The 12,468-nt window shown below is 35.6% G+C and overlaps 1 protein-coding gene across 2 annotated transcripts; it reads left to right on the forward strand.

Moving 5' to 3' along the window:
• Window positions 1-2,885: 2,885 nt before the first annotated feature.
• On the forward strand, window positions 2,886-9,502 carry LOC142530626 (putative xyloglucan glycosyltransferase 6). 2 transcript variants are annotated; one of them, XR_012816154.1, is made up of 6 exons: window positions 2,886-3,764; window positions 6,371-6,679; window positions 7,273-7,563; window positions 7,639-7,752; window positions 8,544-9,253; window positions 9,380-9,502. XR_012816154.1 is itself a non-coding variant. In XM_075636452.1 (5 exons), the coding sequence occupies exons 1-5, from the start codon at window positions 3,072-3,074 to the stop codon at window positions 9,177-9,179; spliced, it is 2,043 nt and encodes a 680-aa protein (XP_075492567.1). In that variant the 5' UTR covers window positions 2,886-3,071; the 3' UTR covers window positions 9,180-9,502. The 2 variants fall into 2 exon arrangements, 1 of the variants encoding a protein (XP_075492567.1); XM_075636452.1 differs by having other exon boundaries at window positions 8,544-9,502.
• The last annotated feature ends 2,966 nt before the right edge of the window (window positions 9,503-12,468 follow it).

Genomic DNA, 12,468 nt, shown 5'->3' on the forward strand with positions numbered 1-12,468 from the left:
GATGAGCGGGACTAAGTACTTCTATTGGAGTTTAAATTTGATTGTAGCTGGGAAGTATAAAACTCTTCTTTCCCAAAACTGGCTTCATAAATTTAATTTTGGGCCGCATTATTGAAAATGAGTAAGGTGAAAAAAAGATGTGGATTTATATACATGAATTTTGGTCCAATGCATGTAGTTTGAAATAAAATTATTTTGACCCAGTAAAATTGTGTAAATCCCAAGCCCAGAAGATATATTAGTCTTAAGAGAAAATCGGTCAACAGAAAATTGAAGAAGCCAATTAAAGAGAGAGCCCATCAATAATTTGAAACAGTTTGAACGTGTCAAACAACGTGAATACATGAGAATATAGCAGGTAGGAGATCGTGGGTCGTGACAGGAAGTGGAGTAACTCTCCATAAGTGAAACAAAAGAAAAAATCAGCAGAAATTACTCAAATACAACTTAAAACAACGAATTCTCTACAAAATTATAGTATATTTTCATTCCAATTTCCAGTAAACTATATTATATTTTTCATTTTTTCCGAAATCTCATTGATTTATAAATACATAATCATGGCATGAGTTTATATATTAAATTTTCAGAAAATTTTCTTTAATTTTTAGCGTGATATTTTCTCAAGAGATTATATTTTACAATCAAACTTGATTCCTACCTCATTTGAATTCCTAGCGAACAATGTTAATAATTATAAATATAATAAATCAAACGATTGAGTAAAACACAAAATCTGTGTTTCACAAACCGATATAAATATCGTCAAAATAATTTAAAGATCTCAAATATTTGAAATATAGATTTTAACATGCCAAAATAACTAGTGAACCAAAATAATCCAAACATCATAAAATAGCTCCTAAGACCCGAGAATCCCACTCTAACTCGTATCTCCTCACCTGGAGCTGGACTCTGGCATCCCAAGTCTCGCCTCACCTACCTTCAAGCGCATGAAAACAAGAGGTAGCCGACGTGCCGATGAGTATAAACCTAGTATGATACAATAAATAACACACGAAAATTAAAATGACAAATAGTTCATATGAAATTCATAAATATGCAATATAAAACAATGCATAATCAGAAGCTGTAGGCTATCAATAAATCTCAAAATCAAGTGAATCATCTGGTCATAGGGTACCCAAGGGAAGAGAATCCCGCAGCAACATCCACCGACTCATCCGCTCGGGGTGGGGTGCTGTGTTTTACAATCCCAAGACTATGGTGCGCCTATAGAGAGTGTTCAGGCCATAGCAGCGACCTCCGCATACACTATGTCAACTCAACTATAGTCCCATACGTCCAACAAATCAATAAATCAAGGCAACATCCACCATATAAAATCTTAATCGACAAGTGGCTCAATATGCAATGTAATGATGCAAATCAATAACATCATCTCGATATCATAATAAACTCATCTCAAGACAACAATCATTATCGAATCACAAGTAATTCATCGAGTCATAGAATTTTTCAATTTAAAATGAAAATGATATTTTTACCTTGTATGTTACCGACAGTAACATACTTTTCAAATATTATCAAAAAGAGATCGAAAGATGTAGTTGAGAAGTCTTGAACCCCCGAAGTCTACTATAACTCAAGAACTCGGATCATTTATCAAAAAGAGCAGTTTCTCTACAAAATTTATGATTAATTCAGTACTGTTTCAAATCAAGAATATCAAATTGCATATGCAAGAAAACTCAAAGCCCAACAATTATTCTTACAAAGTTTTGTCAAATAAAGTCGTTTACCAAGTCGTTTTTATAATATGAAACATACAAGATAATTCCCACGAACTCTGCGTCAATGCATTTCTGGCACATTTTAGTATTTGAGCATAACTTCCTCGATATCTAATGAAATCAAACCAATTTGGTATCATTTAGAACAATTTGGTATCATTTAGAAGATAATACAATATTCTATAATTTTTATTTGAACATCTAATCCAGAATCCTAACCAATAAATCCCAGAATTAGAATAAACAGAAGGCATGTACATAATTCTGCACTAACTCGGAGTTCTATACCAGTTTTAGTAAAAATCGTGTATCTCTTTCATCTCTTCATGGAATTGAGTTATTCAATAACCAAATCGAAGCTAACTTGATGATCTACAAGTTTGATGAAGACCATAACTCCAAAATCCAAAAAACATTGTCCCATATACACGAAATACAGAAGGTGTAAAAACTGTTCTTTGCACATAAACAAAAAACCATTTTCATATCCTTTTTAAATTCAAAACAACTCAAATACAACATCTTAATATCTCAAATATAAACTCAAATATCAATTCCAAATTTCAACTCATTTTCAAACTTGAATAAAATTGGGAAATACTTACGTCATCTTGAAGCCCCTGATGAGAGGATTACAAATCTACCTTCATTTTATATTTTTCTTGAGCAAATCTCCCTTAAATTGAAGAAGAATTTAAGAAATGGAAGGAGAGAAAGGGTTTGGATAGAGAAAGAGGAGAAAAAATAGAGATAATGATTAGATAAGATGAAAGTTAGTTTACATATTGATTTTACGCGTCGGTAGCGCCGCAGCGCCACTTTCTAGCGCCTCATAGCCAAAAATCCCGCAACTCTGGCGCCTAGGCGCTATTATTCTAGTGCCGCAGTGCTTGAATAGTAACCTGATGAACAATAATTTTTTTTAAAATTTTTCAATTTTTCTATTTTTGTTTTGTTTTTTTTTTGCTTTTTTTTTTTAATTCGGGCACTGCACATTTCCATATTTTATATTTTTTTCAGTACTTATAATTAATACTAGCAATTTGAATATATTAAAATTTAACAGAGAATCTAACTAAAAATTATTATAATTACAAGAATCGGGACAATTGCATTTTTACAAATAATAACAGTTCAAAAGAATCCAAATCCTTGTAAAGTTGGGTGCCATAACATCTTCTCAGCTCTTCTGCTTCCCTCTTTCTCCGGATCCAACGCACACACTACACACAGAACGAAGATGATCCGCCATTGATACAAAACCAAGCTCAGATCCCGACAACGGAAGCTGTACATACTTATTTTTCCTGCATCTATATGTCTCCTTCACCAAATTACGAGTTTCAGGAATGGTGGAACAAGCAACGTACCGACAACGAACACGCCGACGACCATTTCTTCCAAAACTCTGGTTTCCTAACTGTCGATATTCAGACCCCCACGTCAGCCGCAGCCAAGGACCGCTCCCGCAGCGCGCGGCAGCTGTCTTGGATTTACCTCCTGAAATTCCATCAAATCGCTCACACCGTAGCTTTCCTTACTAATGGATTCATATCCATCATTCGCACTGCAAATCGTCGAATCACTACGGCCTCCGCAGTCCCCCGATTCGAGTCTCGGTTTTATAAGATCATCAAATTCTTCTTGTTAATCAGTGTATGTCTCCTTCTCTTCGAGCTTGTTGCATACTTTAAGGGATGGCATTTTAGTCCTCCTACATTGGAACCCGAGGTGGAAGATATACTGGAGTATGTTTATGCGAAATGGTTGGTAATTAGGGCGAACTATTTGGCGCCACCTTTGCAGAGTCTTGTGAATGTGTGCATTGTGTTGTTCTTGGTACAATCCGTGGATCGGTTGGTTTTGGTGCTGGGATGTTTTTATATCAAGCTCAGAGGGTTGAGGCCGGCGGCGGAAATGGATTATGAGCAGGATGATGAAACTGGGAGCGGGAATGTGGAGAATTTTCCGATGGTGCTACTGCAAATTCCCATGTGCAATGAGAAGGAGGTAAGATGTAGGCTTTCGAATCCTTCTAATTAAAAGTTGTGTGTCTTATATGTTGAGTGAATTTTGTTTGTGTACGTCTGTTTTACGTGGAAAGCTACGGCTTAAAATTGATTAACGAGAATTTGGCCTTTCAATTTTATGTACTTTATCCGAGGTAAAAAAAAAAAGCTCTAATGAAGACAATGTGAAAACAATGCTTCATACAAGCAGTTTAATGAAACCACTCCTCAACTCTGAGCAGCTACATCCTGGAAAGTCTTAAAGGGATGATAAGAATGAGAAAATGGATTTTTGTCCTATTATTACGTGTGATATTTGAGGCTTTAATTGCACCCTTTCTATTTTATTTGTCCCGCTACTTACTATGTTTTCTAATTCACTTCGAAGTTTATCAGTGACAGTGATTAAGTTGATATGTAATCCATTAAAAGAACACTTGTGAATTGCGCCATTACATGACAAACACACAAGCTCGGACATTCATGTCGAGTAATAATAATAATTAGTTCAGTTTCATTGAGACTTTGTTACAAGCTTGTGTGGAAGAAGTGTTGAAAGAAGCATTTTTCTTCTTGATAAGGAGAAAGGGCAATATTGGAAGCAGATTCAGCCCCCTTCTTCTACTCTGAGACAAAAGCATTGGGCCTCAATCTTCTTTATTTAGTAAATAATGCGAGCGCCTGTGCTTTGGGCACTATACCAGCTGAGGAAATGGACTCCAAAATCGTGAAAGGCGGGTTCACATCGCTATCATGACCGAGTAGGTGTATCGAGAACAACTTTCTCAATCTTCAATCTCTTAAGATTCACCGTTGGCTGGCCCACTAAAAGCCTTTCCTCTACCACCAGCGACAACTAAGGCTTCACCCTAATCATTTTATCTTTTTTACTGCTGGGGCTGGTCCTATATACTGATCATGACGTGCTGCCGTAAGCGTAAGGACCCGGAAGTCAGAGATATAGCTCCTTATTAGCTAGCTTTGATACATATTGACTACATACGACCTCAAGGGCTGAAACTTAGAGTTTTTATGAAGTAGTCAGTTCTAGAAGGACCTCTTTTGTGCTCAAAGAAGTCGTTTCAGTCGTTCTCCTTGTTCAATTTTTAATCATTGGTGAGCAACAAATATGACTTAGAAGGGTGGAAGATTAGTTACAACATTAATACAATGCTTGCTTGACAGGCTATATTTGCATCTGTGTTGGACGTTATAGATGGGAGGCACTCTTATGTCTTTTACTAGGTTGGCCAAGTCTGCGTAATTGTTAAGCCTTGTTTATGACCCGATTTGGTGCTTGCTGTCTGTAGTCTATAAAAACCCTATTCAATTAATAGAGCTAAAGACTTGTGTGACAATCTGATTTGCAGTGCCTTTTTTTTCTGTTTGATTTCCTTTGAGACCAATGTTCCTCCAATTACCTCAATTTTCGCCGATTCTTTTACTTTCCTATTATTTGGTGCTCTCGTTAAATATATATTTGATGAATATCAAGATTGGATCAAACTCAAATCTTTTATACTACTTGACTGGTATGGCACATATTCACTGTCTGGACTTTGGAGCTCTACTTTGCTACACATTGGCAGATCAAAGGAAGAAGGTGAGTGGTTCAGGAGAAGATGATTGTTGGGGGGGAGGGGGTTCCACAGACTTATGATGTGGAAAGTGGAAAAAAATCATCATAACAGAAGGGGATGCTTGTGTACAGAGCTGAGTGAGCCTTAATGGTGCTTGGCAAAATGCTATGAAGAGATGTGCTTTGTTTTAGGTGTAAAATGATTAACACAAAGCTCAGGCAATCAAGCTGATAATTTTGTTTTTACAATCCTTTCTATTACGTTTGGTCCATTTGCATCTTTGTATAATAAATCACACTCGTATATACTTTGTTGTTATTGACATGCAAAGCTTATGTTGCTAACAAATAATTTTGATTATTGCCTTTCATAGTAGTGTTTATGCTTGAACTGGTCCTGTCTCCAGCTTCAGTAAATGTTGGTGACTTGATTCCGTGATTCTAACAGGATAATCTCATCATATAAATGGATATGTCCTCTAAATTATCGGATTATTCTGTTTACTTCTTTTTCATTAGGATTGATATCCAGGAGCCAAATAAGTTAATGCTATATTGTTTTGAGTTCTTTTGTCATCGAATTGCCTTATTTTTCATATATTTATTATTCAACCACCTTTTGTTCAAATTATTTTAATTTTCTATGTATTTCGGTTCAAAGTCCACAATAAGCACATAAAAATGGAAACTTGTTGGAATATTGAAAACTTGTCAAGAATATAGATAACCTAATGATGCAAGTTGAAGTATGAAGTACCTTTTTATTTTTTCAGGTGATGAATGACATTTGAGTTCCATCCGAAAATTAGACATCCTGGTGCTTCGGATTTAGGAACGTTACGTTTATGCCATGGGAATCCTTTTAATTTTTATTTTAGATGAAAAGTGTTTCCAGTGGCTACCAGTGCAGAGAAAAAGAAAATTTGAAAATTAGATTTGGGATTCTGTATTTTTGCACTATGAAAAATGTGGAAATGATTTAGATAATTGGTAGCTCTGAGATTTGTTTTTCTTTGATACTGCATCAGGTATACCAGCAATCTATTGCAGCTGTATGCATCCAGGATTGGCCCAAGGAGAAGATGCTCGTACAAATATTGGATGATTCCGATGATACAGATGTTCAATCTCTTATCAAGGCAGAAGTGCAGAAATGGCAACAGAGGGGTGTTCACATCGTATACAGACATCGTCTTATTCGCACTGGATATAAAGCAGGGAACCTTAAATCTGCAATGAATTGTGATTATGTAAAAGATTATGAGTTTGTAGCTATTTTTGATGCGGATTTCCAGCCAGCACCAGATTTTTTGAAAAGAACTATTCCTTACTTCAAGGTAATCTAATTACCATATATGTGAAGTGAACAGAGAAATGTAGAAAGTAAATTTTTTTGTTGATGGTAAGGATCGTGTGTCTTGGCTGAATTCGATTTGTGAGATTACTATGTATTTTTTGTCGATTTCAGACTTTTAAATTATCAATATATTTTTGTTGTAAATGATTTGAAAACTGGAAAATGCCTATAGTTATGGATAATACCGATGGAAAATCAAATGCAAAATATAAACCATGATGAACAAGGTAACTAAAAAATGCTAGCGTCAATAATCATTGCCCTATAGGATAGGCCTGAAAAATAATCCATTACATCACCCAGCACCTCCTTTTCCTAAATTCTGCTTCTGAAAAATCGTTGCAATCAATCATCATGCAATTGCTTAGACTAAGAGATCAAGAGCTTGGCCTTCCACCGAGCATGTATATCTTCCCATTGCAACATGTTGGCCTTTTATACTGGAAATACATGTTCGCATCTGCAATGCTGAAGAAAATTCCTGTCTGCATGAATCTAAAATATTGACTCAAGATCATTATTAAGGTGTAGAATATTTATTAAAGACTACTAATTGAGTCCTCCATCGTGAAGGGAAAAGATGACCTTGCATTGGTGCAAACTAGGTGGGCATTTGTCAACAAGGACGAGAATTTGCTTACAAGATTGCAAAACATAAATCTGGCATTCCACTTTGAGGTTGAGCAACAGGTCAATGGGTGGTTCATCAACTTTTTCGGTTTCAATGGAACTGCTGGTGTATGGAGAATCAAAGCCCTGGAGGACTGCGGTGGTTGGTTGGAGCGTACCACTGTTGAAGACATGGATATTGCTGTTCGCGCTCACCTTTGTGGTTGGAAATTTATTTACTTGAATGATGTTAAGGTTAGTGCACATGAAGATTTTTAATGTCGTTAATGTATTTTAAATTTGTGATTAACAATTCTCATATATCTGCAGTGCTTATGTGAACTTCCCGAGTCTTATGAAGCATATATAAAGCAGCAACACCGCTGGCATTCAGGACCCATGCAGTTATTTCGTCTTTGTTTTGTTGACATTCTGCGTTCTAAGGTTGGTACGCCTGATGTATGTGTTTTACTGTCTGGTTGCAGTTTTCATGGATGACGTGACAATAAAGTTAATCAGGAAGCTACCATATGTTGCATTTACGATGAATTTAAATGTGAGGATAGTAATTGATATTTCTTTTATATATAGATACATTTTGAGAAGTGAATAAAGGAAAACACAATTTATCTGGTTTGGCAGGAGTTACAACTTTTTCTTTTGATACATATAATATTTCCCATAACTAAACCACAGTAAAATTATACCAAATATCTGACATAGTAACATCAAATCGTATTTTATGATACATTCTTTGATTTTTAAGAATCCAAGAGTAAAAAAATATAATAAAACAGGGGTTCTGAACTTCAAATCACGAAATAGTTTTGTGGGAAACAATTTGGCCAATTGCTTCCTATTGGAAGAAATGAAATCTGACATGGAGAATGCGACTCGTAAATTTGAATGCAGTTTTTTCTTTTGGGATTAACTTTTAATTGCAAATGCTTGATATTTGACTTTTAGCTGTACTTTTGATCAATTTACAGAACAAAAGGCTTGGGTTTATGTTTTGGTTTTTTTTACGGAGTTATGTAGAACTACATTTTTTGGATATTGTGATTAATGTTTGGTTTTGTCTCCTGGAGTAGATATTTTGATTGTGAAGGACATGTCACATAAAGTAAATAATTATTGCCTACCATTCATCGCTTGAAAAATATTTCAGTGCTTTAATTTATCCATTGGTTTTCAAGCTGTCAATACATTTTAATTCAAAATGTTGGATATTTCAGGTGAGTTTTGTCAAGAAAGCAAACCTGATATTTCTTTTCTTCCTTCTGCGGAAGCTCATACTACCATTTTACTCGTTCACACTCTTCTGCATAATTCTCCCGTTGACTATGTTCCTACCTGAAGCTCAGCTTCCTTTTTGGGTTGTCTGTTACGTCCCTGGACTAGTCTCCATATTGAACATCCTTCCATCCCCACGATCATTTCCATTTATCGTGCCCTATCTTCTATTTGAAAACACAATGTCTGTGACCAAATTTAATGCGATGATTTCTGGGCTCTTCCAGTTGGGAAGTTCATATGAATGGATTGTTACCAAGAAACTCGGTAGATCATCAGAAGCTGATTTAGTTGCCATTGTCGAAAATGAATATACACCTATGGTGGAGAGTGGGATCCCAAGGTCGTCCTCCGAATCAGGTCTGCCCGAGCTTAACAGACTAGAGATGACCAAGAAAGCTAGAAAGAAACGAAGAAATCGCTTGTACAGAAAGGAGCTTTCTCTTTCGTTTATTTTGTTGACTGCCTCTGTTAGAAGCTTGCTATCTGCTCAAGGAATTCACTTCTATTTCCTCTTGTTTCAAGGAATCACTTTCCTTGTTGTAGGTCTCGATTTGATTGGAGAACAGGTGAGTTAATTCAACTTTTTATTTTTCGTGAAGAGAAAATTCTTTGCATGGATTGCTGCTCCTGGAAAATCCAGCAACCTCAGGTACAATTTTTTACCTGATCCTTTGTATGACTTTGTGAAGGATAGTTCCAATGTGTCCCATGTATTATATAATTAATGCAAGATTGTTATATCGTTCGTTACTATACGCCTGATGCCATTTTACAGTTGAAATGTTCACGAAGATAGTACACATAGTGGCCATGATGATTGGAAAGCCTGCCTATATTCCTTGGTTTGATGTAATCTATTGTACACGCCATGTTTGTAAATTTAAAAGAATTTTTATCCTCCGAAGTCGCAAATTTTTTATTCTCTTTCCTTTGTAATCGACAGTTGATGTATTTTTTTTTTAATGAAAGGAGCAGTACCTGAAAACCTCTTGAAGGCCGAAAATTTTTGGTAATGATCTGTTCGTGGCCTAATGAATTCTAGTGTTTATAGTTATATAAACAAATTTGTATTTTCCAGTATAGATTAGTGTGGAGAACTTGCTGAAAACAAGCTTCAAAGTCAATGCTGGCTAGAGTGCATCTTATGTAGAATTGGATTGTTGTATTAATTCATATTTTTCATGTTAGGTGCATACAATTCAATGGTTTGGACATTATATTATGATTTCATCCGTCTTGACCCAAATAATTGATCTCGTCGTTGTCTTGATGGGACCAACGTGCTCAAAATGTTGAAAAGGTGAAGAAAACGGAATGAAAAAATGAGACTACAAAAAGAATCATGTTAGCTTGTAGAAATTGTGCAAACTCTCCGTTCCTAATTTTTCCTTGAACAAACACCTACACTGTGTTTTACTAAAAATACACGGAGTAGTTGTAGTTTTCAAAATAAAATACACAGTAGGTCTAAAATAAAATAACTGACCCATTCCTAGGGTATATATATTGGATCTCGGTTTTCTACGTGCCCAAAAGCAATGGAAGTTTTAAAATTTTAAATTTTATTTTGACAATCAAAAATAGGTTTTGTTTGGACACTCGTGTGGTTTATGAATCAACATTCAGAGGGCATAATAATTTTATACCTTTGGTGATTAAATCACTTGGCACCAACTGATCCGGTATGACGAATCTAGCTATTGATGAATCCCTACGAACTTTTTTCAAGAGACTCCTTTCTTTTTCTTCTAATTAGGTCCACGACTAGATGATCTATTCCTCTTCCAATTTGCACTAGAAAATTGGGAGAAGTTTTGCGTTGGAGATCAATGTTTGAGAGACGGCTTAACCTTTTCTTCAAGAAGGGTGGCCGAAATTTTAAGGTTTTGGGAAGAGGGATTTTCGAGTTTCTCAATTAGTGGTGGCTAGTGTTTTGACTTCTCACTTATTTATAATTAACTCATGACCTAATATATATAATTAACATTAATGAGCTTGATTAATTAATTGGGCTAGTCCAACTAGTTTAATTAATTTAATCAAAATCCATTAAACTTTAATTATTTACTATGTTGGACTTGTACTCCTACAAGACCATTAAACATATTTCCCACCAATTTTAATTTAATATTTACTCAACTCAACTTTTGAGCTTAATTCATTAAATTCATTATAAATTCAACATTTGAATTTATTATTTAACTTATAAATTCAACTTCTTGAATTTATATCACCTCCAAAATTTAATATCTAATAAACCCAACATTTGAGTTTAATAAATTAAATTATCAAATTTTATAAATTCAACTCCTTGAATTTATTCTCTCAAAATTTAATTATCATAAATTCAAATCCTTGAATTTACTATATAATATAGATTCATCTTCTTGAATTTATTATCTCAAAATTTAATTATCATAAATTCAACTCCTTGAATTTACTATATAATATAAATTCAACTTCTTGAATTTATTTTCTCAACGAGAATAAACGATCCAGTGGTTGTGTGACCCTCAATGGTTCAGGGATACAGCTAGCCGTGGGTTCACAACTCTTTGTGATTCAGGACATAATCCTTTATTCGGGCTTACCCTAGTTAGCCCCATTCTTTTCATCAACACCTTGATTAAGAATGTCAGAACTCATTTTTGATTGCACCCATCGAATCATGGTAAGAGCTTCTAGTAGCATCGCCCCATGATCCCCTAGGTATCACTGATAGTGCCTGCAAAAACCAGTCGATTATGATTAACGTACAGTACAGTCCCTTCATCTTATATATCCCGATCGAATCTGCAACCATTGGTTCATCGAGGGTTGCATATTAATTCGATCACTATGTGATAATTATAATAGTGGCATCGCGTGTACTATTGGAGAACTCCTTCTCCAACGTACATCTCATACTCTGGCCAAAGATTCCATGCACTATTATTACATCAGATCATATAGGATATCCACACCCGTAGGTGAGCGGTGAATCCCCGACTACAATGCACTGGCTCCTATAGGTGTCGCAACTATACCCAACCTCGTCACCTGATGACTCTCTTGGAGCCTGTAAACGAGACAAAGCACATACCTAGCATATAGAACCTCAGTGTTTTCCCGGATCGTAAGGACTAATGGTGTACAATCATAACCACAGACTTATCATCTTGATGAATGATAACCACTTGGAAAGTCCAGGGAGGGTTGTTCGGTATAATCATCATATGACTACCCATCTGCATGTTTGGACATCTCTATGCCCTTACCAAGAAACGCAGTACATAACATCACAGATGCTAGTCTCGAGCTCAAGCGACCTTTATCCATGTTTTAGGCGGCTGAATCGACTAGGAATGAATTTAGATCATAAAGTGTTTATAAACGAGTTTCAACATCGAATTACGATTCATTTGTATTAAAGTATAATCAAGGTCTTTATCTATGTTTGATAATATGGGTATACAGATAAAGAAATAACAAACCATGAAATAATGAATTATATTAAAATAAAGATTGTTAGTTACAACTGAGTTAATAAAACTTAGCTAACAGTTGGCTTGCAGGGCATCTACTCTAACAATCTCCCACTTGCCCTAGAGCCAACTATCCATAAACTTTAATCTCATTGCTTCGCGATGCTTTTCAAACAATGGTCCTGGCAAGGGCTTTGTAAGTGGATCAGCAACATTTTCTGCAGAGGGGACTCTTTCGACTGATATATCTCCTCTTTCCACAATCTCCCGGATGATGCGGAATTTCTTCCTCAGTACATGTTTGGATCGCTGATGAGACCTTGGTTCCTTTGCTTGCGCAACGGCACCAGTGTTGTCGCAGTACACCGGGACTGGATCAACTCCATTAGGAATAACGCCC

This window comes from Primulina tabacum, chromosome 2 (genome assembly GCF_025594145.1).
Source record: "Primulina tabacum isolate GXHZ01 chromosome 2, ASM2559414v2, whole genome shotgun sequence".
NCBI lineage: Eukaryota > Viridiplantae > Streptophyta > Magnoliopsida > Lamiales > Gesneriaceae > Primulina > Primulina tabacum.

Coding starts and splice junctions, on each gene's coding strand:
- LOC142530626 (XM_075636452.1), top strand. CDS start 3,072: ATGTCTCCTTCACCAAATTACGAGTTTCAGGAATGGTGGAACAAGCAA. Junction 7,564..7,638: donor TTTACTTGAATGATGTTAAG/GTTAGTGCACAT, acceptor ATATATCTGCAG/TGCTTATGTGAACTTCCCGA. Junction 7,753..8,543: donor TTGACATTCTGCGTTCTAAG/GTTGGTACGCCT, acceptor TGGATATTTCAG/GTGAGTTTTGTCAAGAAAGC.